This window comes from Gopherus flavomarginatus, chromosome 14 (assembly GCF_025201925.1).
Source record: "Gopherus flavomarginatus isolate rGopFla2 chromosome 14, rGopFla2.mat.asm, whole genome shotgun sequence".
Lineage (NCBI taxonomy): Eukaryota > Metazoa > Chordata > Testudines > Testudinidae > Gopherus > Gopherus flavomarginatus.
In genome coordinates, this window is record NC_066630.1 from 10,546,384 (window position 1) to 10,571,348 (window position 24,965).

The 24,965-nt window shown below is 42.6% G+C and overlaps 1 protein-coding gene across 3 annotated transcripts in view; it reads right to left on the reverse strand.

Annotated features, from left to right (window-relative positions):
• Positions 1 to 587: 587 nt before the first annotated feature.
• Positions 588 to 24,965, reverse strand: part of HSD17B2 (hydroxysteroid 17-beta dehydrogenase 2) — a 32,745-nt gene continuing 8,367 nt past the window's right edge. Inside the window, exons 2-7 of one of the 3 annotated variants that reach the window (XM_050923015.1) lie at positions 24,888 to 24,932; positions 22,851 to 23,140; positions 9,613 to 9,825; positions 8,435 to 8,620; positions 3,120 to 3,257; positions 588 to 1,698 (exon numbers count right to left, since the gene is read on the reverse strand). In XM_050923015.1, coding sequence (XP_050778972.1) covers positions 1,340 to 1,698; positions 3,120 to 3,257; positions 8,435 to 8,620; positions 9,613 to 9,825; positions 22,851 to 23,136 — 1,182 coding nt within the window. In that variant the 5' untranslated portion in view covers positions 23,137 to 23,140; positions 24,888 to 24,932 and the 3' untranslated portion in view covers positions 588 to 1,339. Of the gene's footprint in view, positions 1,699 to 3,119; positions 3,258 to 8,434; positions 8,621 to 9,612; positions 9,826 to 22,850; positions 23,164 to 24,887; positions 24,933 to 24,965 lie in introns of those variants that run through there. The other 2 variants (XM_050923016.1, XM_050923014.1) reach the window with 2 other exon arrangements.

Consider the following 24,965-nt stretch of genomic DNA (forward strand, 5'->3'; position numbering starts at 1 on the left):
CAAGGGCCATCTATCCCACCCAGCTGTTTTTGGTCCTTCAGGGGGAAATAAAATCCTTAGGCCTGTCTGTAAAACAGCTAGTACACCACCCATGCTATGCAAATAAATAATACCATGTATCACAAGTGCACACCTGAGATTAAATGTGTGTATGAATAAAGTCAAGTAACAGGGCAAAAGTAAAAACTATTGTAATTAGGGTTGTGTTTAGAAGGCTTATGTGATGGGCTGGAAGCTACTTATCGTTGGGGCATGGGAGTTTTGAAAGAGCCTAACTGATTTATGTGCTACTGTTCCTAGGCGTGTTAGGTAATCAAATAATTTAGGAGGAAAAGGCCAATTGATTTTTCCCATGAATAACAGTCACATGTTTGATTTTCAACAGGACTTGTGCTTCTATGTGAGGTAGCAGCAGGTTTTTTAAAAGGTATTTAGGTGCCTAGGTTTTTTTCCCCAAAATATCTAATTGCCTAAAACTCATTGATTTAATTGAGTGTTGCACGCTGAGATGCTTTTGACAGTCTGACCAGGCACCTAAATACCTTTAAAAATGTGGCCCTTGGTCACATGTTGGACTTTCAGTAGGACTTACACTCTCAGGTCATTTATTGTCTTTTGAACATCCATGCATCAAGAAAGCACTTATGGGCCTGCTAAAAACAGCCTTGGTTCTAAAAGTTGTTATTCTTGCTTCATTACTTGGTGTTGTTCAGTGAAAATCAGCATCACACAGACACAGAGTCTTTTGAAAATAAAAAATCTCACTTGCCAGTGAACACGTACAAATGTTGAAGGTGTTTTTAAGTCCTGATAGGGAAACAACATCTCCACTTTAATTTTTAGGCCTCGAAAACTTTTTCATACATGTTCTGAACCCAAAGAGAGATGTTTTAAAGTAAAACTTAATTTGACCATGACTGAGTTATCCCATATATGAGAAGCATTTGATCCCCAAGTACTTAAATAAAATAACTTTCTTTAGCACTCAAATAAAATGAAGTCTTTTAAAACTTGCCAAGAAACTAGTCCTCAGTGAGTGCAGTTGATATCGCATAGTGTGGACCCCACGGTAAGTAGATCTAAGTACATCAACTTCAGCTATGTTATTCACATAGCTGAAGTTGCATAATTTAGATCAATCTCCCCCCGTAGTGTAGACAAAACCTAAAATATACAAAGCTTCAAGATTAACCTCAGCCCCAATTGCCCAGCAGCTGGAATGCAATTTGACGAGCAAAGAGCCCCAGTAAATTTCAATGTAGCAAACGGTGTCTTCACACAAAACCTTTCCCTGTTCTCCTGGTGTAATTTAAAATGCTGACAGAATTCCACAATCTGCCTACGTGTTCTTGTTTTTGGCCTCTGATGCCCTTAAAGCGCTGGGTACACTTTTGTTACTTTGCAGCTTACCAATATAAAAATCGTAAAGCCAGAGAGGAAAATAGCAAAAGATACAAAGAGTTAGGTAAGCACTTTTGCCTGGAGTGTATAAACCATGTGGACTCTTTGCCAATAAAGCATGGAGAACATCATCTAGTACTGGAGAGAGGTCAGGCTCTGAATGAACTGGCATGTGCAGAAGGAAATTTTTGAGTGCTTCAATGTAGTCTTCACCATAATCTTTCTTCACGTCTGGTGTGAGATTCTCCAGAAGATGCTTTTCTTGCTTAGCCCACAACTCAGATGTACCTTGTATGCCTGGAATAACAAAGTAAAGTCCTTGGGCTTTGTACATTAACTTGACAATCCAGTTCAACTGGTAAATAAGTACATTGGGTCTTTTTTCCTCCATATCTTGTTCTGCACATCTAAACTGCATTAAAAAGTTTCATTATTTGATAGTAAGCCTGAAGTTCTTAAAAATATAACAAAAGTATTGCTACGTTTCAGCTAGAACAGGACAGGACAGCCTACTCTAAAGTATGGATTGAGGGACTTCACTCCTTTTTCATCTTTGCTATCAAGCTTGTACTTTGCTACCGTAAACCATATCTAAACACAGAGGAAGAGCGAGGAAATTTTAGAGCCCTGTCCCTTAAGAAAAACTCTCTCAGTAAGGCCATTCCAAGTTATTTTCCCTGGAACGTGTAACGGGGGGTTATAGATAAAGAAAATTCTCTTTGCTTTTTAATGTCTTTGTAAACACAATTTTTAGCGCTAATAGAAGGTGCTGGATAGATAGCACTGGAAACTCACCCCTTCCATTTTCATCACCAGAACAAGCACATCCACAGAGACTGGGAATGCGGGCGTCCTCATAATGCCCTTCTGCAGGCCCTCAACTGTGTTCTGTGGGGCCCATTCTCCAAGTACTTAAGCTAGCTAGCTAGATACCACTACTTCGGTCTCCACTGAATGCTTGAAATCTCTTCTGTGACTTGCAACTTTTGTGACATGGAAAGGAATTCTGTAGAAACCTGGTTTTCTTCTCTAACAGCATAGAGAGAAGAAGGATTTAGAGTTGAAAGAGCTATTGGAGTGTGAGTAGTAGAGATTAAAAAGATAGGAACCTCAGTTACACAGTAAAAATGAATAGCACCTTGAAACAATGCACCAGGCCACCCATTATGCAGATGAAACCCATTACACAGGAAAACTGTTTCATAAAGAGAATTAGAATAGTGTAGCATGCAATTTTACCTATTATTGGCCAGATTTGAAGTTCTTAATTAGTTCTTGTGGCTTCCTTAATCAAGTCAAACCCACACTGAAGTCTGCTTTTTATTTTTGGCAAGACAGGTAAAAGCAAAGAGAAGAAATGATTGCCTCCCCCATCAGGAATGACTGACAAGCACTTAGACATGCCGCTGCTAGTCATTCACTACATTCTATTAATCGGGAAAGGCAAACTAAGGTTTTCAATCATCCCTTGATAAAATCATTGCCTAAAGGTTGGCTGCTTGGAAGCAAAAAATCACTCACTACCTATGTAGGGGGCAGTTGGTGGGATATTTTTAATTCCCTTAAGAAAGCTGGATCTTAATCTGAGTAATGAAAGTGAAGGATGGAAAGTAACTGTAACTGCTGAGAATCATTCATGACTTTTACTTGAGGATGTTGGTCTACAGGGAATAATCTGAAGAAAGGAAGGAGAAGTAGCTGAAATGTCAAATACCTACATGTTTTGAAGCCGGCTGGATGAACTGCAGCAACTTTAATTCCCCATTTGGCAAGCTCCTGCCTCATTACTCCAGAAAACATGGACAGAGCTGCTTTTGATGCACCATATGCGGCAAACCTTGTCATCGGAATGCCTCCTACAGGAGCAATATAAACCATGATAAAGTTTGACTCTAGTGCTTTCTGGGCAACTGAAACTTTATTTCAGTAATATAAAAGAATGATTATAGCATAACCCAAAATTATGCAGCTCTCACTGAGGTTAAAGACAAGACGTCCTGGGACTCGTTTTTTTCTGGCACAAAAAAAAATCTCACATCAGCAGTAGCTCAAAGCAGCTGCAATCAGAGTCACACCTGGCCATCAGTCACTTTTAAACATAGGGAGAGTAAATTGTATTGCATTTTGGGATAAAATCTAGAGAATCACAATTGCGGTTATGTTCAGAAAGGGAAATCACACAGATAACATGTTAGATAGTGTTAATAATTAAGCAATGGTGTTTTGTTCTGTTGTTTTTAATGGGTGAATAAAGGCAGAGGATTTGAAGTCCCTGTCAGTTACACAGTCTCAATTCCAGTCTTAGACCATGTCTACACCACAGAATTATGACGACTTAACTTACGTCAGCATATAGCTGCCACAGTTACTAAATCGCTTGTACGTGTCCACATTTGGCTCCTTATGTCAGCAATGCATGTCCTCAACATGAGCACTTGTATCAATTATAGTGTCAGTGTGTGAGGCAGTGTGGGATGGCTCCCGGAGGCCAGTAACAGTGAATGTAAGCAACACAGCGTCTACACTGACACTGCATCATCCTAATTACTTTGACCATATCTCTATACTGCTCGGGGAGGTGGTGTTACTAAAACGGCTTAGAGAAGCACTGACATCATCAGGAGTCAGATTTAACTGAAGACACTTCAACAGGTAGGTCAACGCAAGGCAGCTAACGGCAACCTAACCATGTAGTATAGACCAGGCCTTATAAAGCCACCTCATATACTGGCTGTAGGTTCTCCATCTGTTTTTAACACCTGCTTGAAAAAGGTGAGACTGGAGCTAGAAGAAATCTATTAGGCCAAACCAAACTTCGTCCAACTAAAAACCACATCAGTAAGGTGCCGAGAGCCCAAAGGTCACAATTATGTTGTATAAAAGGGAACAGATATAACAGAAGCAAAATCACAGGTCCCAGAATGCATTGCTCTATTTCAATCCAACTAGCCTTCCTTAGGTTCAAGAAAATGCAACAGCATACTGCATAATGGAAGAGCTGGAAAACAACAAGAATTTTCTTGAAAAACTCCAAAAGCAATAAGAAATTTTCATTAATAACAAAATTAGGGGGAGATACCAGTTTTTCAGAACTTTCAGTTTTTGAAAACTGAAAAATTTTAGAAAACTAAATTTTTCTGTGAAAATTTTCCTTTCGACAGAAAATTTTCAACCAACTCTCGCATGGAACTTAAGTCTCCAAAGGCCATGATTTTACAGTGAAGAAGACAATGGCTGCAGGAGAGTATAGAATCCCCTGTGTCAGATCAGAATACTCTTCCAAAAGGTCATCAAGCCCAACCCCCTGCTGCACCCACGGTTAGTCTCACTGGTACTTGCAGTACATGCTCAAAATAAGACACACATAATGAAATGCATTGTTATTGTCGAAGAAAAACTTAGTTCTCGCTTTTTGTTTGGGTGCAGCAGAGTCAGATACTTTATTCTGTTTAGCAGCTACAACAGGGAGAGAGTGCACTAGGACGTAGGGTCTCCCCTTCCTAGACAGGTCTCTCAATAGGTAAACAATTACAACAAGCAGATTTACTATAAACCGCCTAGTCATCTACTCAGTTTCTTACTGCAATGACCAAAGACACAGGTTAGCCTCAAATACAAGCTGAGAGTCCTTGTTTGTAAAACAGTCCAGTCAATTACTTATTGTCATCTGTATAATCTAATTGAGATTAACTCCTTCTTCCTTAAACCGACAACATTCCTTTCCTTTGAGGTCAGTCTAACCTTAACTCTAGTTAAAGTACACCCTTCCCCAAACCAAGCACAGGCAAGGACAGACTGCTTAATGCGACTTCCCTAACTGTTCTGCTAATGTTTTACCAAAAGAATGCGCACCCCTTTAATATAGCATACATTTACCAGAACTGGTCAGGGTATAAATGCAGCCATGTAAATATTTATAAGTAAAGCATGTGTGACCAAAAGCTCCCCTGAATTATTGCTCCTGTTTCCAGGCGATCACCCAAATTAGAAAAGTCAGTTTTAAAATGCTCAATACACTGTTTCCTTCACTGTAAAATTATAAGATCTCACATATATGAAAACATCACCTGGAGATAAGTCCATCATTGCACAGAAATGTGACTTTTTTCATTGGTTTACTGAGAGAGTACTTAATTTTTGGGTAACTAAGTTAGGTGGAGCTACACACACACAAAAGGGTGAAATCCTGGATCCATCAAAATCAATGGCAAAATTCTCATTAACTGCCATAGGGCCAGGATTTCACCCAGAGTATGGGCACCTGAGTTTGCTTGTACCGGACGGAGCCAATGAGAATTTGCCATATACTTCGGTGGGAGTCAGCTAGTTGAAATACAGATCCCTTATTACGTCACATCATCTCCAAATTTAAATCAATGTGTTTAAAACTTGCATAAGCCAACAGTCATTGCTCAAACTAGTGAGGTGGATGATGGCCACGTGTGGGTTCTCAAGTACCACTTACACGCAAAAATTTGGCTCTTCTGTAACAAATAACTGTGCCTACAAAAATGTATTTGCAAACATGGAGGCTGGGATAAAAATACATCCCTCAACGTGAAGTGAAATCTTTTCTATTTAAAAAAAAAATAGATATTTCAGGCCGGAAATTGTTAACAGGCTGTTCTGCATGAGTGGACTTCAACACTGTCGCACAAGGAACCCTCCTGAATGGACACTTATCAGTTGTGTTGTGTTTGGGGACCACCTCATTGGACCCACTGCGTTCTTTAAACCCAGTGTGTCTAAACTAATTCAGAGGGTTCCTCAGAAGGATTGGGATGACACTCCCTTTCCACAGGGAATAGAGTTGCTTTTATCTAATGAAGACTGAAATATAGAAGAGAAGCTAGAAATGACAACGACACCAAATGATGTTTTTCCTTACCAGGGGACAATATACTGAACTACCTTTTCAAGTTCCCAAATATAATTCCAGGGGACTGCGTGTGGCTGGGGTTCCTAGGCACACTCCTGGGCAGATCTTCTGTCTAGCAGCCTTTTCAGAGAGCTGGGAAACTGCAGTCCAGTTGCCTAGTCCCTGAGGCTAATGCTGACCTCTCAGAGTTCTCCGTAGCTTAATACACTGTGACAAATTTCCTCTTCTACCTTGGTGGGTCCTGCGCTTATTGGCAGATTTGCTCACCTCAGTGATCTTCCCCACAGTCTGGATCAACTCCTCCTGTGTCTGATCAGGAGTTGGGAGGTTTGGGGGGAACCCAGGCCCACCCTCTACTCTGGATTCCAGCCCAGGGCCCTGTGGATTGCAGCTGTCTATAGTGCCTTCTGTAACAGCTGCATGACAGCTACACCTCCCTGGGCTACTTCCCCATGGCCTCCTCCAAACACCTTCTTTATCCTCACCACAGGACCTTCCTCCTGGTGTCTGATAACACTTGTACTCCTTAGTCCTCCAGCAGCACACTTTCTTACTCTCAGCTCCTTGTGCCTCTTGCTCCCAGCTGCTCACATGCACTTCCTCTCCTCTGGCTCCTCCCTGCCTGACTGGAGTGAGCTCCTTTTTAAACCCAGGTGCCCTGATTAGGCTGCCTTGATTGGCTGCAGGTGTTCTAATCAGCCTGGCTGCCTTAATTGGTTCTAGCAGGTTCCTGATTACTCTAGTGCAGCCCCTGCTCTGGTCACTCAGGGAACAGAAAACTGCTCATGCAGTGACCAGTATATTTGCCCTCTACCAGACTTCTGTACCCCATTGATCTGGGTCTGTCACATACACCCTATCCCAGAACTCCACCTATGGGGGCACTCGGGGTCTAACTGTTCAGTGGCACACAAGTGAAAGCCAACAGACACACACACTCTGCACCTGACTGTAAACACACGTATTCTTTATTTAACAAGAGGGGTACACAGATCTAGACAAAAATCATAAATATCCCAATACACCTTTCCCTGTGTCAGTTTCCTCACCACCTTGGAGAGTTCTTTGGATTTGGTGCCCAGGATCCTTCCTCTACAGAATCATGGCTCTGCTCTCCCTCTCCCTTTCCAGGTCAGCTAGTTTTCAAGGACCGTGGTTGGTCCCAATATTAGACAGAAACCCCCCACTACGAAAGCTTCTCCCTCGCTCCTGCCCAAAGCTTCCTGATGTGTTGCTCTGTGAGTCCCTCATGTTTATATGTGCCATGGGGCACAGGCGCCAACTTTTGTTGGCGCTGGTAGGTGCTTGTGTCCCCTGCCCCGCCCTAACTCTGCCCCCTCACTGCCCCATTGGATCCCTCCCCAAATCCCTGCCCTGGCCCCGCCTCTTCCCCAAGCACACCGCATTCCTCCTCCCCCGCCCTATCCCTCCCAGACTTGCCGTGTGAAACAGCTGTTTCGCGGGGCAAGCACCGTGAGGGACGGGGGAGAAGCAGGACATGGCAGCCCGCTCAGGGGAGGAGGTGGAGGTGGAGGTGATCTGGGGTGGGGGAGCGGGGTAGGGAGCTGCCGGTGAGTGCTCTGCACCCACCATATTTTCCCTGTGGGCGCTCCAGCCCCAGAGCACCCATGGAGTTGGCACCTATGCCATGGGGTGCTGGAACAATTTTTAGGGGTGCTAAGAGCCATTGAACTAAACTGGAAACCCTGCATATGATAGAAACCACCTCAAGCCAGGGGGTCCTGCAGCACCTCCTTGCATCCTTAGTTCCAGCACCTACATTTGTGCCCCTACCAACACCTGGTTTCTTTGTTCTCCTGTTGGGGATTTTCCACCTATCACGTCCAGATCTAGGCTTGCTACATTATTATATTTGTTTCTACGGAACAAGGTTAATTTTTCTATGATGCTACTGTTTTTATCCCTATAAAACTCTTCTTCTTCGTTAGGGGTTGGTTACTGGAGGTAGTCACTGGACAAAATACATGTTTTATTACAGAGGCCTATAGATAATGAAATAATAAGCAGATGTGGACTTCTGAGAATTAGCAAACAGAGATGTATTGACTAAAACCCTGTTCAATAGTTACATCAGGTAAATTCTAAATAATTATTGGTACAGCACCATCAACTCAGAACTTCAGTTTAACTCACCTGCCATACTAGAGATATTAATTAGCCTGCCTTTGGATTTCCGAAGTAACGGTAAGAACATTTTGGTCGTCTCTACATGCCCAAAGAAATTCACATCCATACACTGCTTGTAAACACTCATGGGCAGCAGCTCACCATCTGCAGGAAACCCCAGGATTCCAGCATTGTTGACGACACCCCATAACCCTGAGGAAGAGAAGGAAATGTACGCTGCTGTTACAGAGTCCCCGCTGCCAAGGAAGGTTAAGTAAATATAATTTCCCTAACAAAGAGAAAGCATGACTTCTAGTCTGAATGGCCCAGCCAAAAACAAAGTTAGGATGCCGTGTAATTGTAGGCACATACAGGGGTGAAAGTAAAATTGAAAACTTACCAGTACGGGGGCTGACTTCCCCCGGAAGGGGCGGGGCCTCAGGCAGAAGGGTCGGGGCTGGAGGTCAGCATCTCCCATCCAGCCCTTCCAGATTGCCTGGCCCACACCCCCGGGGCTCTAGTGGTGATTTAAAGGGCCTGGGGCTCTGGCCACTGCTGCCGCTACCGCAGCAGCGTCCAGAGCCATAGGCCCTTTTAAATCGGCAGCCCTGAGGCAGCTGCTCCTTTTCTCCCTCCTCCCCTGTTGGCAGCCTGAGGGGGGCAAAAGGGGCAGCGATGATAAAGCACTGATGCAGCTGCGCTTTAAGCAGGATCCTTTGCTGCAGCAGCGCTTTAACATCGCTGCCCCTTTTGTGCTCCCCCATTGGCAGCCCTGCCGTTAAGGACCCGGCAGGGCTGCCAATGGGGGGTGCACAAGTGGCAGCGCTTTAAAGTAAGGAAGTAGGGGCGGTACTGGCAGCCGGTACTGGCAGCCACTTTTTACCGGTATGCCATATCGGCCCGTAACACCTTACTTTCACCCCTGGGTACATGTGCCCACATTGCACCTTTCCTCCTCTCGGCCCACTAGCCACTTGTAACTAGTGTCATTTGATAAGGATCCTGTTTTTGGACTGCTCCATAAAGCAAAAGTCTCATCAGTATAGCAACATAAATATCCTTAGTGGTACAGAGGTGGGGTGGGAAATGCAGAACACACGCACGCGCACGCACACACATGGACACATTTTCAAACAGTGATGCAATGGAAGCTCCTTGCAAGAGGTATATGCACACCACCCCGCCAAATGTCACAGAAACCATACCTGTATTTTGCACCATCTCTGAAATTTTAAGATAGGCTTCCTTAATTTGTGCAGAACTGGTTATATCCAGCTGTAGGACACACAGTCTCTGGGAACAGCTTCTTTTTAATTCTTCAGCCCCAGATCCTTTTTCATTTAAGACTCCAGCAAATACAACAAATCCTAAATTATCAAGGTACTTCGCCAATGCATGTCCAAACCCGGAATCACTCCCTGAAAGCACCAAAATGAGAAAGACACCTTAGGCAAAATAAAATACAAAAACTTCTTCCTAAACAGCTGTAAGAATGTTTGTTGCTGTTGTTAGTTTTTGGTTCCCCGACTGTTCCGGAAAAATAATTGTTTTGAGTCGGTCTGAAATAATTTTTTTTTAAATTTTCATTGAACCAAAACATTAAAAAACATTTGTCTGAGTCAAATGAAACATTTTGTTCGACCCTAAAAGAAACATTTAGTTTTGTTTGAGGTATTGTTTTTAATCTTTCAAAATAAAATTAAGATCAAATGAAGCAAATTTCAAAGTGAAACATTTCATATTGGGTTTTTAATTATTATTGTTTGGTTTTTACCATAAAACAATCAGTGAATTTGATACAAATTACTGACATATTTTGGGTCAACTCAAATCTGCGTGGTTTGGGGAAAAAGTTGACTGAAAACTTTCACCCAGCTCTTCATCATCTATTAAGAATGATATGATAATGTAAAATGACTGCTGGGAAAACCATACATACATGCACACAACCAAATGGAGGCCGGGTAAAGGATCCTTAGAAAATTGGCCCCTTAGTGCATCGGTGTTTAACATGTAAGATAAATAGGGCTGGCAGAATTCAAATTTTTTTTTTTTTTTTATAATTTTGATCGGTAACAGATGTTTATTTCTAAGCATTTTTTTAGATTTTGAGTCTGTGTAAGGTCTCACATTCGCAGGAAATTCTGTGGCTCAGAGAATTATTTAATGACAGTGTCCACAGAGATTCAAAAAGCTAAACCTTTATAACCTTTCAAATGCACACTGTCAACATCACATGTCAAAATATACAAGCAATTATCCTTCAAGCAAACTCTAAGTTCTCAAGCAGCATTTTTCATACTTTACCTCTCTGCTGATTGTGGTTATTGATGAAAGTATTTTTCGTTGGTTTGTATGTGTGCTGCGACATTGACATTCAATTACATTTATTGATAAAAATCTAATCTACTGAAGCCAATCTGGGAGATTTTAGGCCGCTAAAAGTCTGGCAGTGCAGCAGAGCTAAGACAGGCTTACTACATGCCTTGGCTCCATGCCACTCCCAGAAGCATCCGGCATGTCCAGCTGCGGCTTTAAGGTGGAGGCAGGGCCAGGGGGGGTCTATGTGTGCTGCCCCTACCCCGAGCGCCGACTCAGCAGCTCCCATTGGCCAGGAACGGGGAACCGCAGCCAATCAGAGCTGCGGAGGCGGTTCCTGCAGTAGGGGTGGCAGGTTTGTATAATTTTTGGTGGTGCCCAGAATGGGTCCAAGTCCTACCCCCCACACACACACACACACACCTGCCTAAGGCTCTGGGATGAAGTTTTGGGTGCAGGAGGGGTACGGGCTCTGGGATGGAGTTTGGATACTGGGTGCAGGGGGTTGGGGAGGGAGTGTGGGGTGCAGGCTCCGGGAGGCAGTTTGGGTGCAGGAGGATAAGTGCTGCCCTAAAATCTGTAAGGGAAGACACTGCCCTCCTTCTGGAGATCATGCCTCAAGATACGACCGAATGGAGTACTCAACACAGGTAGGAAAATAGGTAACAGGCTAATCCCACAGCAATTTCCCATCCTGAGTCTATGGAGATTGAGCAGCCAGAGGAGCAGTAGCCTTTGGCAAGGGCCACCACACCATGGCAAGCCATGGATAGAGGAGCTGGTGAGGACAGCCTCCTTCAATGACACTGACCTCCTTGTAGACAGACTCACTAAAAACCTGTCTGCAGAAATCGTATCTGGGAGAAAGGGAACTCAGGAGAACACATCAACTGCACACAAAGTTCCTGCATGGAGACATAACAACCACCACCACCACCCCAGGAGAGAAGCCAGGAGAAGGAACATCAGTCACGGCTACAACCCAGCAGCAGCATCCAGGATCCAGAAGTGCTAGAGGTCAAACTGCCCTAAGACTACGAGAGAAATCCTCGATGGGCCCAGATCCTGCTGCGCAATCCTGTCAGAGAGACTATTCTTGTACTTCAAGGGGGTGTTTGACCGTGTAGCTCAGAATGATGCGCAGCGTCCAGAGTGTCTTCACCCTCTACCCCGCGTTGACTGTGCAGAGGACCTGGAACAAGACTTTACTTCATGGGAAGTAGAGGCCAGACTTACAAAGACCAAAAACACAGCCCCAGGAAAAGATGGCAATTGCTAGAACATCCTGAAAAAATGAGACCTCGGTTGCCTGGTATTAACTGCACTTTTCAACAAATGCAAACAGTTCTGCCTTACTCCCAGCTCCTGGAAGAAATCTATGATGGGGCTCATCTCATAGAGTTATAGATTTAAGGTCAGCAGGGACCATTATGGTCATCTAATATGACCTTCTGCACAATGCAGGCCACAGAATCTCACCCACCCACTCCTGTAACAAACCCCTAACCTATGTCTGAGTTATTAAAGTCCTCAAATCTTGGTTTAAAGACCTCAAAGGGCAGAGAATCCTCGACCCGTGCCCCATGCTGCAGAGGAAGGCGAAAAACCTCCAGGGCCTCTGCCAATCTTCCCTGGAGGAAAATTCCTTCCCAACCCCAAATATGGCGATCAGTTAAACCCTGAGCATGTGGGCAAAACTCACCAGCCAGACACCCAGGAAAGAATTCTCTGTAGTAACTCAGATCCCACCCCATCTAACATCCCATCACAGACCATTGGGCATATTTGCCTGCTAATAATCAAAGATCAATTAATTGCCAAAATTAGGCTATCCCATCATACCATCCTCTCCATAAACTTATCAAGCTTAGTTTTGAAGCCAGATATGTCTTTTGCCCCCCACTACTCCCCTTGGATGGCTGTTCCAGAACTTCACTCCTCAGATGGTTAGAAACCTTTGTGTAATTTCAAGTTTAAACTTCCTAGTGTCCAGTTTATATCCATTTGTTCTTGTGTCCACATTGGTACTAAGCTTAAATAATTCCTCTCCCTCCCTGATATTTATCCCTCCGATATAGTTATGAAGAACAATCATATCTCCCCTCAGCCTTCTTTTGGTTAGGCTAAAAAAGTCAAGTTCTTTCAGTCTCCTTTCTTAAGACAGGTTTTCCATTCCTCGGATCGTCCTAGAAGCCCTTCTCTGTACCTATTCTAGTTTGCATTCATCCTTCTTAAACATGGGAGACCAGAACTGCATAGAGTATTCCAGATGAGGTCTCATCAGTGCCTTGCATAATGGTACTAACACCTCCTTATCTTTACTGGAAATACCTCATCTGATGCATTCTAAAACTGCATTAGCTTTTTTAACGGCCATATCACATTGGCAGCTCATAGTCATCCTGTGATCAACCAATACTCCAAGATCCTTCTCCTCCTCTGTTACTTCCAACTGATGTGTCCCCAATTTATAACCAAAATTCTTGTTATTAATCCTTAAATGCATGACCTTGCACTTTTCACTATTAAATTTCATCCTATTACTATTACTCCAGCTTACAAAGTCATCCAGATCTTCCTGTATGATATCCTGGTCCTTCTCTGTGTTAACAATACCTCCCAGCTTTGTGTCATCCGCAAACTTTATTAGCACATTTTGTGCCAAGGTCAGTAATAAAAAGATTAAATAAGATTGGTCCCAAAACTGATCCCTGAGGAACTCCACTAGTAACCTCCTTCCAGCCTGACAGTTCACCTTTCAGTGTGACCCATTGTAGTCTCCCCTTTAACCAGTTCCTTATCCACCTTTCAATTTTCATATTGATCCTCATCTTTTCCAATTTAACTAATAATTCCCCATGTGGAACCGTATCAAATGCCTTACTGAAATCGAGGTAAATTAGATCCACTGCATTTCCTTTGTCTAAAAAATCTGTTACCTTCTCAAAGAAGGAGATCAGGTTGGTTTGGCATGATCTCCTTTTGTAAAACCATGTTGTATTTTGTCCCAATTACCATTAACTTCAATATCCTTAACTACTTTCTCCTTCAAATTTTTTTCCAAGACCTTGCATACTACAGATGTCAAACTAACAGGCCTATAGTTACCAGGATCGGTTTTTTTCCCTTTCTTAAAAATGGGAACTATGTTAGCAATTCTCCAATCATACGGTACAACCGCTGAGTTTACTGATTTATTAAAAATTCTTGCAATTTCATGTGCCAGTTCCTTTAATATTCTTGGATGAAGATTATCCTGGGCTCCCTAATTTAGTCCCATTAAGCTGTTTGAGTTTGGCTTCTACCTCAGATGTGGTAATTTTTACCTCCATATCCTCATTTCCATTTGTCATCCTACCATTATCCCTAAGCTCCTCATTAGCCTCATTAAAGACTCATGCAAAATATTTGTTTAGATATTGGGACATGCCTAGATTATCCTTAACCTCCATTCCATCCTCAGTGTTTAGCAGTCCCACTTCTTCTTTCTTTGTTTTCTTCTACAAGAAAGGCGAGCAAGACGACCCCAGCAACTGGAGACCCATCTCTCTCTGCTCCACCATGTACAAGCTTTATGCCAACTGCCTCGCAGGTATGATCACAGACTGGTCAGTGAACGGAGGAGCCATCAGCTCCATCCAGAAAGGCTTCATGTCATGTGAAGGCTGTTACAAACACAACTTTGTCCTTCAGACTGCCATCCACACAGCCAGGAGGGCACAGAGGCAATGTGCCATAGCGTGGCTCAACCTGGCTAATGCTTTTGGATCGATGCCCTACCAGCACATTTTTGTCATGCTGTGAGAGTTCGGGATGCCTGAAAACCTTCTCCAACTGATTGGGGAACTTTATGAAGGCTGCACCACCACCATTCACTCCATCGAAGGACAGATGCCTGAAATTCCTATCCATAGTGGTGTGAAGCAAGGTTGTCCCCTCAGCCACATCGTTTTCAACTTAGCCATGGAGTCACTCATTCAAGCCATCTCCAGCAGGCTAGGCGGTTTCCACCTATATGGCAACAGCGTGAATATCCTGGCCTACGCAGACAATCTGATCCTGATTGCAGACAACCCTGAGTATCCCCAACAAATGCTCGACATCATCAGCCAAGCTGCCAATTGAATGGGACTCCACTTCAGTGCTAGAGAGTGTGCATCCCTGCATATCGACAGCAGTAGAAGGGACTCAGTCCAGGCGACGTCTTTTCAGATCCAAGGTGAACCTATGATCTTCCTTGAGGCCAGGCAAGCGTACCAACATCTCAGCACCAGCCATCAGGCAGCTGGCGAAGAAGTGAATGTTTCTTCCCCAGAAAGCCAGCAATGAACTGGTGTACATCTCACACAGGCAGGGCGGTGCCATCCCTCGAATGGGTGATCTGTGCAATGTTGCAGTGATCACTTATGCTTTACGCCTTCTGACATGCCCGGACACCACGGTGAGGAACATCACAGAAAGTGCTATGTGGGAAATCATCAAAAAGCCAATCGCCAGGACCCCCTCCAATCAAGATGTTGCCACTTACCTGAACAGCTGGCTGGAAGGCGAATTTGGAAGAGACAGGGGAGACTCTGCTTCACTCTAGACTTGTGCCCGCAACACTACGCAATAACTGGAGAATCATATCGGCTGCCGCTGGATGTGGTATGAGGAACACCAGGAGTTGGGAGTCCTGGTGCCACCGGTGAAGAACACGAACCACACAGTCCTCACTCCGAAAGCTAGAACCATGCTGGAGAGGACCCTGAAGGATGCCATCTGCTGCCAGTATGTGGAAAATCTGAAGCGGAAGCCAGACCAGGGCAAGGCATTCAAGGTGATGTGCAAGTGGGACGCCAGCAACCACTTCCTCCCTGGGGGCAGCTTCACCCAATTTGCTGACTTCAGGTTAATTCATAGGACCCATCTTAACTGCGTTCCACTGAACAGAGCTGTCCGGCATGGGAATCGGGACAAGCAATGTAGGAAGTGTGGCTACGCCAACGAGACACTACCCCACGTCCTGTGTAGTGGCAAGCCCCATTCCAGAGCCTGGCAGCCACAACACAATGCCATCCAAGATTGCCTGGTCAGATCCTCCCACCACCTATAGGAAAGGTTGCCATGAACTCCACCATCCCCGGAACCAACTACCAACTGCAACCGACACCATCATCACCAATGAGAACCGGAAGAAGATCATCATGGTGGACGTCACAGTGCCCTTCAAGAACAGGTCCCCAGCCTTCCACAATGCCCGAGCTCGAGAGGTGGAGAAATATGCCCTTCTGGCCGACACCTTGAGAGCTAGGGGTCGCCAGGTTCAGACACACACGCTGATTGTCAGAGCCTTGGGTGCATGAGACCCCAGTAACAAGCAAGTGTTACGAGAATGCGGAATCGGTCAACGTTACTCTCAGCTGATGCGGCAGCTCATCGTGTCAGATGCCATCAGATGAGCAAGGGACATCTACATAGAACACATCACTGGACATTGACAATACCAGGAGGGATGAGCTGGAGTGCCAACGAGAAGTGCAGTAAGGAAAGTAAGTGAAAGACTTCCCTGATAAATGGTATTTCCTAAATGGACAACCTACCCTAATTCTCAATTACTGAGGGACAACCTCCACTCATTGATATATTTTGCTTTCAAAAACCAAATTTCTGTACAACTTTAAATGAGTGATGTACCCAGATACTTGGATGCTAATATCTAAACTAAATTCTTAAATGTATTCACCTAAATGAGGGTTATTGCTGATTATGTACTCTATGTATCATATGACTTAAAAAAAATCTCTGTATTTGTGGATAATCTAAACACTATACACAGATGTACAGACATCCTTTTCTCGACTTATGTATTACATAATTTTTTTAACATTAGCTTTAATAAAGTTTTTAAATCTGTTCTCAGACATGCCAGAACAATGCATTCTTTGGATTCCCTCTAGGCAAACATGAAAAAGGCTGCATATGTCGCTAAGACCAAACAGGGTTTTTCTTGTTTCCATTTGTTGAAGTAAAATCCCATTTCTGTGCTGAATGCTCCACCTGCCCTCTCCTCTGCCCTGCCTGTTAAGTGAGAACATACAGTACAAAGATCTGTGATTAACTCAATTGTTAGCTAAGGTTTACAGCACAGCCTTAAGGAGGGAAAGGGTGAAGTGTTGGGGAAAGCGGACAGATTTAGCAATGACAGGGAGGAAAGGCAACATTTCTTTCACTTGATTGTTAGGCACCTCTCTCTCTTCCAACCAAGCTTCCAGCCAATCCACTTTCGTCCCTTACAAACCTGATTTGGGGCCAGCTCTGCTCTCAGTGAAGTCAAGGCACATTCCTCTTTTGAGATGGCTGCATTGCAGTACAGGAGGAAGTGATCTTTGTGCAAATTTTGTATTTCAGTTTAAGGTTTTGTAAAATTCTTTTTCTGGGTCTTTGGGATGGACGATGATAAACATGTAACATATAGATTTCAGAGTGGCATTGGCACCCTGCCATCAGGATTGTCTGGCTATGTAGACTCTCTCCTCAGGCCCTATGCTACCAGCAGTCCCAGCTATCTTTGAGACATCACTGACTTCCTGAGGAAACTACAATCTGTTGGTGTTTTCTGGAAGATCACCATCCTAGCCACTATGGATGTAGAAGCTCTCTACAGCATCATTCCACACAAAGATGGACTACAAGCCATCAGGAACAGTATCCTCAATAATGTCATGGCAAACCTGATGTCTGAACTTTGTGACTTTGTCCTCACCCACAACTGTTTCAGATTTGGGGACAATTTATACCTTCAAGTCAGTGGGACTGCTATGGGTACCCGCATGACCCAACAATATGCGAACATTTTTATGGCTGACTTAGAACAATGCTTCCTCAGCTCTCGTCCCCCAACACCCCTACTCTACTTGCACTACATTGATGACATCTTCATCACCTGGACCCATGGGAAAGAGGTCCTTGAGGAATTCCACCAGAATTTCAACAATTTCCACCCCACTATCAACTTCAGCCTGGACCAGTCCATACAAGAGATCCACTTCCTAGACACTACAGTGCAAATAAGCAATGGTCACATAAACACCACCCTATACTGGAAACCTACTGACCACTATACTTGCCTACATGCTTCAAGTTTTCATTCAGACCACAACACAAGATCCATTGCCTACAGCCAAGCTCTAAGACACAACCGTATTTGCTCCAGTTCCTCAGATGGAGACAAACACCTACAGGATCTCTATCAAGCGTTCTTAAAACTACCATACCCACCTGCTGAAGTGAAGAAACAGATTGACAGAGCCAGAAGGGTACCCAGAAGTCACCTACTACAGCACAGGCCCAACAAAGAAAGTAACAGAATGCCACTAGCTGTCACCTATAGCCCCAACTAAAATCTCTCTAGAGCATCATCAAGGCTCTATAACCTATCCTGAAGGACGATCTCTCACTCTCACAGACCCTGGGAGACAGGCCAATCCTCACTTACAGACAGCCCCCGAATCTGAAGCAAACACTAACCCAGGAACCAATCCCTAACAGACCCCGCTGCCAACTCTGTCAGCATATCTATTCAAGGGACACCATCGTAGGACCTAACCACATCAGCCACACCATCAGGGGCTCATTCACCTGCACATCTACCAATGTGATATATATCATCATGTACCAGCAATGCCCCTCTGCCATGTACATTGGCCAAACCGGACAGTCTCTACGCAAAAGAATAAATGGACACAAATCAGACATCAAGAATTATAACATTCAAAAAACAGTAGGAGAACATTTCAATCTCCCTGGACACTCAATAACAGACTTAAAAGTGGCAATTCTTCAACAAAAAAACTTCAAAAACAGACTCAAATGAGAAACTACAGAACTGGAATTAATCTGCAAACTGGACACCATCAAATTAGGCCTGAATAAAGACTGAGAGTGAATGAGTCACTACAAAAACTAACTTCCTCCTGCTGATATTCACACTTTCTTGTCAACTGTTTGAAATGGGCCACCTTGATTACATTGATCACATTAGCATTACAAAAGTGATTTTTTTCTCTCCCTTGGTATTCACCTCTTCTTGTCAACTGTTGAGAATAGCCCACTTCCACCTTAACTGAGTTGGCTCGTTAGCTCTGACCCCCCACTTGGTAAGGCAACTCCCATCTTTTCATGTGCTGTGAATTTATACCTGCCTACTGTATTTTCCACATGATGCATCTGATGAAGTGGGTTTTAGCCCACAAAAGCTTATGCCCAAATAAATTTGTTAGTCTCTAAGGTGCCACAAAGACTCCTCAATAGTATAGATTGTTCTTCATTCAGTGCAGCAGTGCCTGTGAATGCTCCCAGCATAAGGTAAAGCTCTTGTCTTTACATGCAATCACACAAATACTTTTGCATACGAGCAACTGCACTTAGGTGAGCACTCTTGTGACTCCATTGATCCACATCTTTCTATGAATCCTGCCTGCAGGAGTGAGCACGGTGAGTGTATTTAAATGGAAACTCTTAGGGACACATAGTATTTTGCCAGTTTCACAGGAAACCCATTCTATAGTTTGAAGGACTCCCAGACCCAAATACATGCCACAGTTCTCTGAAATGAGTGACCGAGACTCAAAAGCTATTAAATAGCTGAGAGGATGCTATGGACTAGCTGAGGAAGAGAAAGCTTTACATTCTGTGGAATGAATTTCTTCAGTACATGCAACCGTTTTCCTCCATATGGCTTCATGAGTCAGCATGTTTGATGTCAACTGGAGGGTTAATGGTACTAATAGTCAGATTAATGGTAGATTCTTCATCTCTTGATGTCTTCACATAAGGACAGGACGATGTCTTTCTGGAAGATGTGCTTTAGCCAAGCCCAAGTTATTGGGCCCAAACAGGAGCATGTGGGTGAAATTCTAGGGCCTGTGGAGATCAGATTATATGATCTAATGGTCCCTTCTGGCCTTAAAATGGATGACCGAATCCATAAAGAAAGACACAAAAGTGCCTTGACTTCAGTGGGAGCAAGGCTGGCCCTGTATGGGACCGAGGTGGATTGGTTGGAAGCTTGGTTGGAAGAGAGAGAGGTGCCTAACAATCAGGTGAAAGGAATGTTGCCTTTCCTCCTTGTCATTGCTAAACCTGTCCGCTTTCCCCAACACTTCACCCTTTCCCTCCTTAAGGCTGTGCTGTAAACCTTAGCTAACAATTGAGTTAATTACAGATCTTTGTACTGTATGTTCTCACTTAACAGGCAGGGCAGAGGAGAGGGCAGGTGGAGCATTCAGCACAGAAATGGGATTTTACTTCAACAAATGGAAACAAGAAAAACCCTGTTTGGTCTTAGAGTACGTCTTCACTACCGGCCGTATAGGCGGGTAGCAATCGATTTCTCGGGGATCGATATATCGCGTCTCATCTAGACGCGATATATCGATCCCCGAACGCACTCTTGTCGACTCTGGAACTCCACCAACGTGAATGGCAGTAGCAGAGTCGACAGGGGGAGTCGTGGACATCGATCCCGTGCCGTGAGGACGGTAGGTAACTCGATCTAAGATACTTCGACTTCAGCTACATTATTCACTTAGCTGAAGTTGCATACCTTAGATCAATCCCCTCCCTAGTGTAGACCAGCCCTTAGTGACATAGGCAGCCTCTTTCATGTTTGCCTAGAGGGAATCCCAAGAATGCATTGTTCTGGCATGTCAGAGAACAGATTTAAAAACTTCATTAAAGCTAATGTTAAAAAATTATGTAATACATAGGTCGAGAAAAGAGTGTCTGACATCTGGGTATAGTGCTTAGATTATCCACAAATACAGAGTTTGTTTTTAAAAGTCATATGATACATAGTGTACATAGGAATGTAACAGTGTACAGCAGGGGCTGACGACCTTTCAGAAGTGGTGTGCCGAGTCTTCCTTTATTCACTCTAATGTAAGGTTTTGTGTGCCAGTATTACATTTTAACGTTTTTAGAATATCTCTTTCTATAAGTCTAGAATATATAACTAAACTATTGTTGTATGTAAAGTAAATAAGGTTTTTAAAATATTTAAGAAGCTTCATTTAAAATTAAATTAAAATGCAGAGCCCCCCGGACCAGTGGCCAGGACCCGGGCGGTGTGAGTGCCACTGAAAATCAGCTTGTGTGCCGCCTTCGGCACATGTGCCATAGGTTGCCTACCCCTGGTGTACAGCAACATTCCACAACAATTCACGGGCAAAAGTGAAGAGAAATACAGCCTGTTATTAAAGCTCTCCCTCTGGCCTTGTCTGCACCGGAGAAAGCAACATTGAAATTGTCTGGACAGCACCTTGCATCTACACACAAAATTGCTTCAGCCACTGGGGAGGCAACAATTGGTGCAGCTTAACACAGAAATGTGTGGGGGATAAGCCCTGCTTTCAAGTGATTGTGTGCCAGTTGGCATTGGAGAACCTCCTCCTAGGTCAAAGAGGACAGCCTATACCAGGGATAGGAAACCTATGGCACGCATGCCAAACGTGGCACACGAGCTGATTTTCAGTGGCACTCACACTGCCGAGGTCCTGGCCACCAGTCCGGGGGGCTCTGCATTTTAATTTAATTTTAAATGAAGCTTCTTAAATATTTTAAAAACCTTATTTATTTTATATACAACAATAGTTTAGTTATATATTATAGACTCATAGAAAAAGACCTTCTAAAAATGTTAAAATGTATGACTAGCACACAAAACCTTAAATTAGAGTGAATAAATTAAGACTTGGCACACCACTTCTGAAAGGTTGCCAACCCCTGGCCTGTACCTTTATTGGTTTAGGGCAGCCCTAGGGTGGACGCAAAAGCAAATCTTAAACCAACTGAAGGTGGCCTGGAACTTGATTCAATGCAATATAATCAGCTGAAGCACAACAGATTAATCCGCACAATCTGGTGTAGATAAACCCTGAGAAACTGATGGGTTTTCAACAAAGAATGAGAAAATCTAAATGTCTTGCAAAAGGTATTAGAAAGAAAGAAAAGAGAAAAGAAACTCTCCAGAGCCCGGAGTGTAAACCGAGAGTATTGCTACAGATAATCAATTCACGTTTGTGCATTCATTCACAATCATGTATTCCCTATTCACTCACTGCTCACATCCATCCTCATTCCATACACCGCTGCACATGAACCATGACTGGATGCAGCAGACAGAACTTGGCTGAGCTACAAGAAAAGATGTGACCTTTCTGCTGATGTGGTTTTATCATTTGTCTTTTTTTCATCTCAGAAATAACACTTGTCAATCCAAACTAAATTACTTTCCAAGTTTCTGTATAAACTCTTAGCCAAACAAATCAGCTTTACAGCTCAGATTCAATCCACCCTTTCATGCACAAAAAAGAGAAGAAGGAGAAGAAAAAAAAATAAATCTAAGGCTACTAAGGCAAAGGAACAGCAGGAGATTGCTCCAGACAAAACAGCAGATTGAAATATTTAAATGACAAAATAAAAACACTTAACCAAAAAGCAGATGAGCAACATGTCGCAACTAGTTCACCATGAGCAAAGCTCATTAGTAATGTTATAAATATGAACTTCCATTGTCAGGAAAATCTCTCATTCATTAATAATTTCACAGAGAGGGACAGACACTGTACACACTGTGTGTATTATTTTACTGTATTGAATTGGATATTCTTTGAGACTATGTATTGTTTAAATGTATAAGTCAAAAATAATTGTATATGTGTGCATAGTTTAATAAAAACATTCTCCAGAAGTAAACAAAAGCATTGCATTCTGGTAACATTTAAAATGCATTTACTCATTACAATCTTATTTCTAAAAGATTAAAAATCATAAGCAACATAATATGTATTTCACTAATAAATATGAGTTAAAGAAACTAGCAGTGCATCTTGAAAATCTATCTGTAAAATTTCTTTTCAAGAAACAAAGCCACCAAAAATAATAAAATAAGCACAAAGAATGTTTTCCTACATGATTTCAGAACATTTAGTTACCTGGAAAGAGAATTCTGGGAAAATTAATAAAAAGAGTAAAAAGAATACAAGATATTTAGTAAATAACCTTTAAGATTATACAAATTTGTACAGCATATCTGTTTCATGGGGCAGATTTGACTTCCCAGACTTTGCATATTCCCTCTTACCTGTGATCAATACAGCTTTGTTGTCCACAGGTAACATTGTCTGAACTGATACGTAAATATTACAGATGAGACATGCCATAGAGAACAGGATTAAGCCTACGTAACTTTTCAGCATGACAAAACAGAGTATTTCCAATAAAAACAGCAGGAGGAGACCACGGGCAGATATACATCTTTTCTCCACCTGGTTCTTCTTGGCTTTGTAAAAGGTGATTATTCCAAATGCTGCAGTCATACCCAAGCAGAGCAAGACAGAAGGGTCAGCTGTAGAAATGTAAGTGTCCATTCTCCTAGAGAGAAGGCAGAACCTCATGCACTAACAGACAACAGCCTAGCAAGGTGTTGCTAAAGGCAGAGTGAGTTTTATATGAACTGACTGAGGGGGTGGGGCAGGGAAAGGGGAATTGGTTTAGGATCCCAAAGTAAGAAAGAAATATTGCAAAATGTAAGACTGGTTTATGTGAATCGCTTCAGGTACCGGTATAAATACTAGAACACTTTCCCTTCTCACCTCTTATTTTTATTGCCTTTCAGCTCCACTTTGATACACTGGTTGGATAATGATTGACAGAGTCATGAATGAACATGAAGTAGCAAGCCCTGGCCTAGGGCAAAATGTAACTTTGACATGTCTGACACACTTAAATGGAGTTTCACTAAATAGAAAAAGCATTTCTACTATAGTTAAAACCAGGAGTGTCCTTCCTATGAATTTGGGAGCCTGATTTCAGTGGATTTTACTTCTGATTTACACCGGCATATGTTGAGAATCAGGCCTGTAGTGTTTACTCTCTCTAGTTCAAAAATACGCAGCTGTCATTGCACTAATGTTACCTTAATATTTTCTATGTTCCCATCATGCTATCATCACCCACTTTATCTCAAGGAAACATCAAAGCTAAACAAGATTGCCTTTCCTGGATTTAATGTGTTCCTTTGGATATTGACACATTCCATACCCGTATTCATATGATCACCGTGTTTTTGGCTGATTGAAATTGGAGGGGGTTTGCCTCATGTTTCTGAGAATATGATTCCAAATGAGCACTAGTCAACTAACTTCAGACCAAACCTTGGACTGAACTTTAAAAGTTATGTTAAGCAAGTTTTGGCAGGTGCATGCTGTTCAAAATTGTGTTCAGCATCATGAAGGTGTCAGACAGTCAATAAATTAGATAAGAAATATTTAACATCTACGCTGGGGTACCTTGAAGGTCTTTTTAAATTTAAAAAAAAGTGTATGCTAAAACAGAATTAACTAAAATGATTGAAACATCTCTTAAACCTGTATCTACATATTAACACTTTTAAAATCATATTGGTCAATCATGTTATAAACAGGGATTACCCCAAGGACCTGCTAACATGATTTGAAAGGTGTTAAATTTGTGTCTACTACAAGTGCTAAGTGGTGTTTCAATCTTGCAGTTAATTTGATTTTAAGATGCACTTCTTTTTCTAGTCTAGACAGAGTCTGAGAGATTACTGGGTATTAAAGTACAGCTTGGTGGCATGTGAATCCAAGAAAAGATACAAGTAATTTTTCTCCATTCAGGACTTTAGTTTTAGGAGATGATATTTCTATTTGTCATAAATTCTTTTAAAAGCTAATAAAAATGTTTATGTATGGCTATTATCTAGTGTATGTTTCAGATGAGGTCACTATTCCTTAGAAGACCATGAGCCTAAAGGTTTGTTTTTAATTCATAACCAACCATACTAACTTACGTTAATTTACTTTGAACCCTATGTCAAAACAGAAAAAATTCAGGATTATAAATATCTAACTAAAAGTTTCATAAGTAAACAGGTATTTACAGAATAATTCCAATACAATCTGCTACTGTACACTTACTCAATCCAGAAAAACCTCTAGACAAAGGTATGATATTCAAGTAAAATAGCACTTTAGAAATAAATTAAAATGGAAATTAATAATAATAAAGGAACTCAGCAATTCAGGAAGTCACAGACAAGAGGTTTTTAAGTATGAAAACTGATCTTGGAATCAAATTAAGACTTGGGTACTTGACTTACTCTCTTTGAAGCTCCGTGGAGAGGTTCTTGGCCAAACACTTTCTCCTGGAAAATAAAAACCAGCATGAAATCAGATGG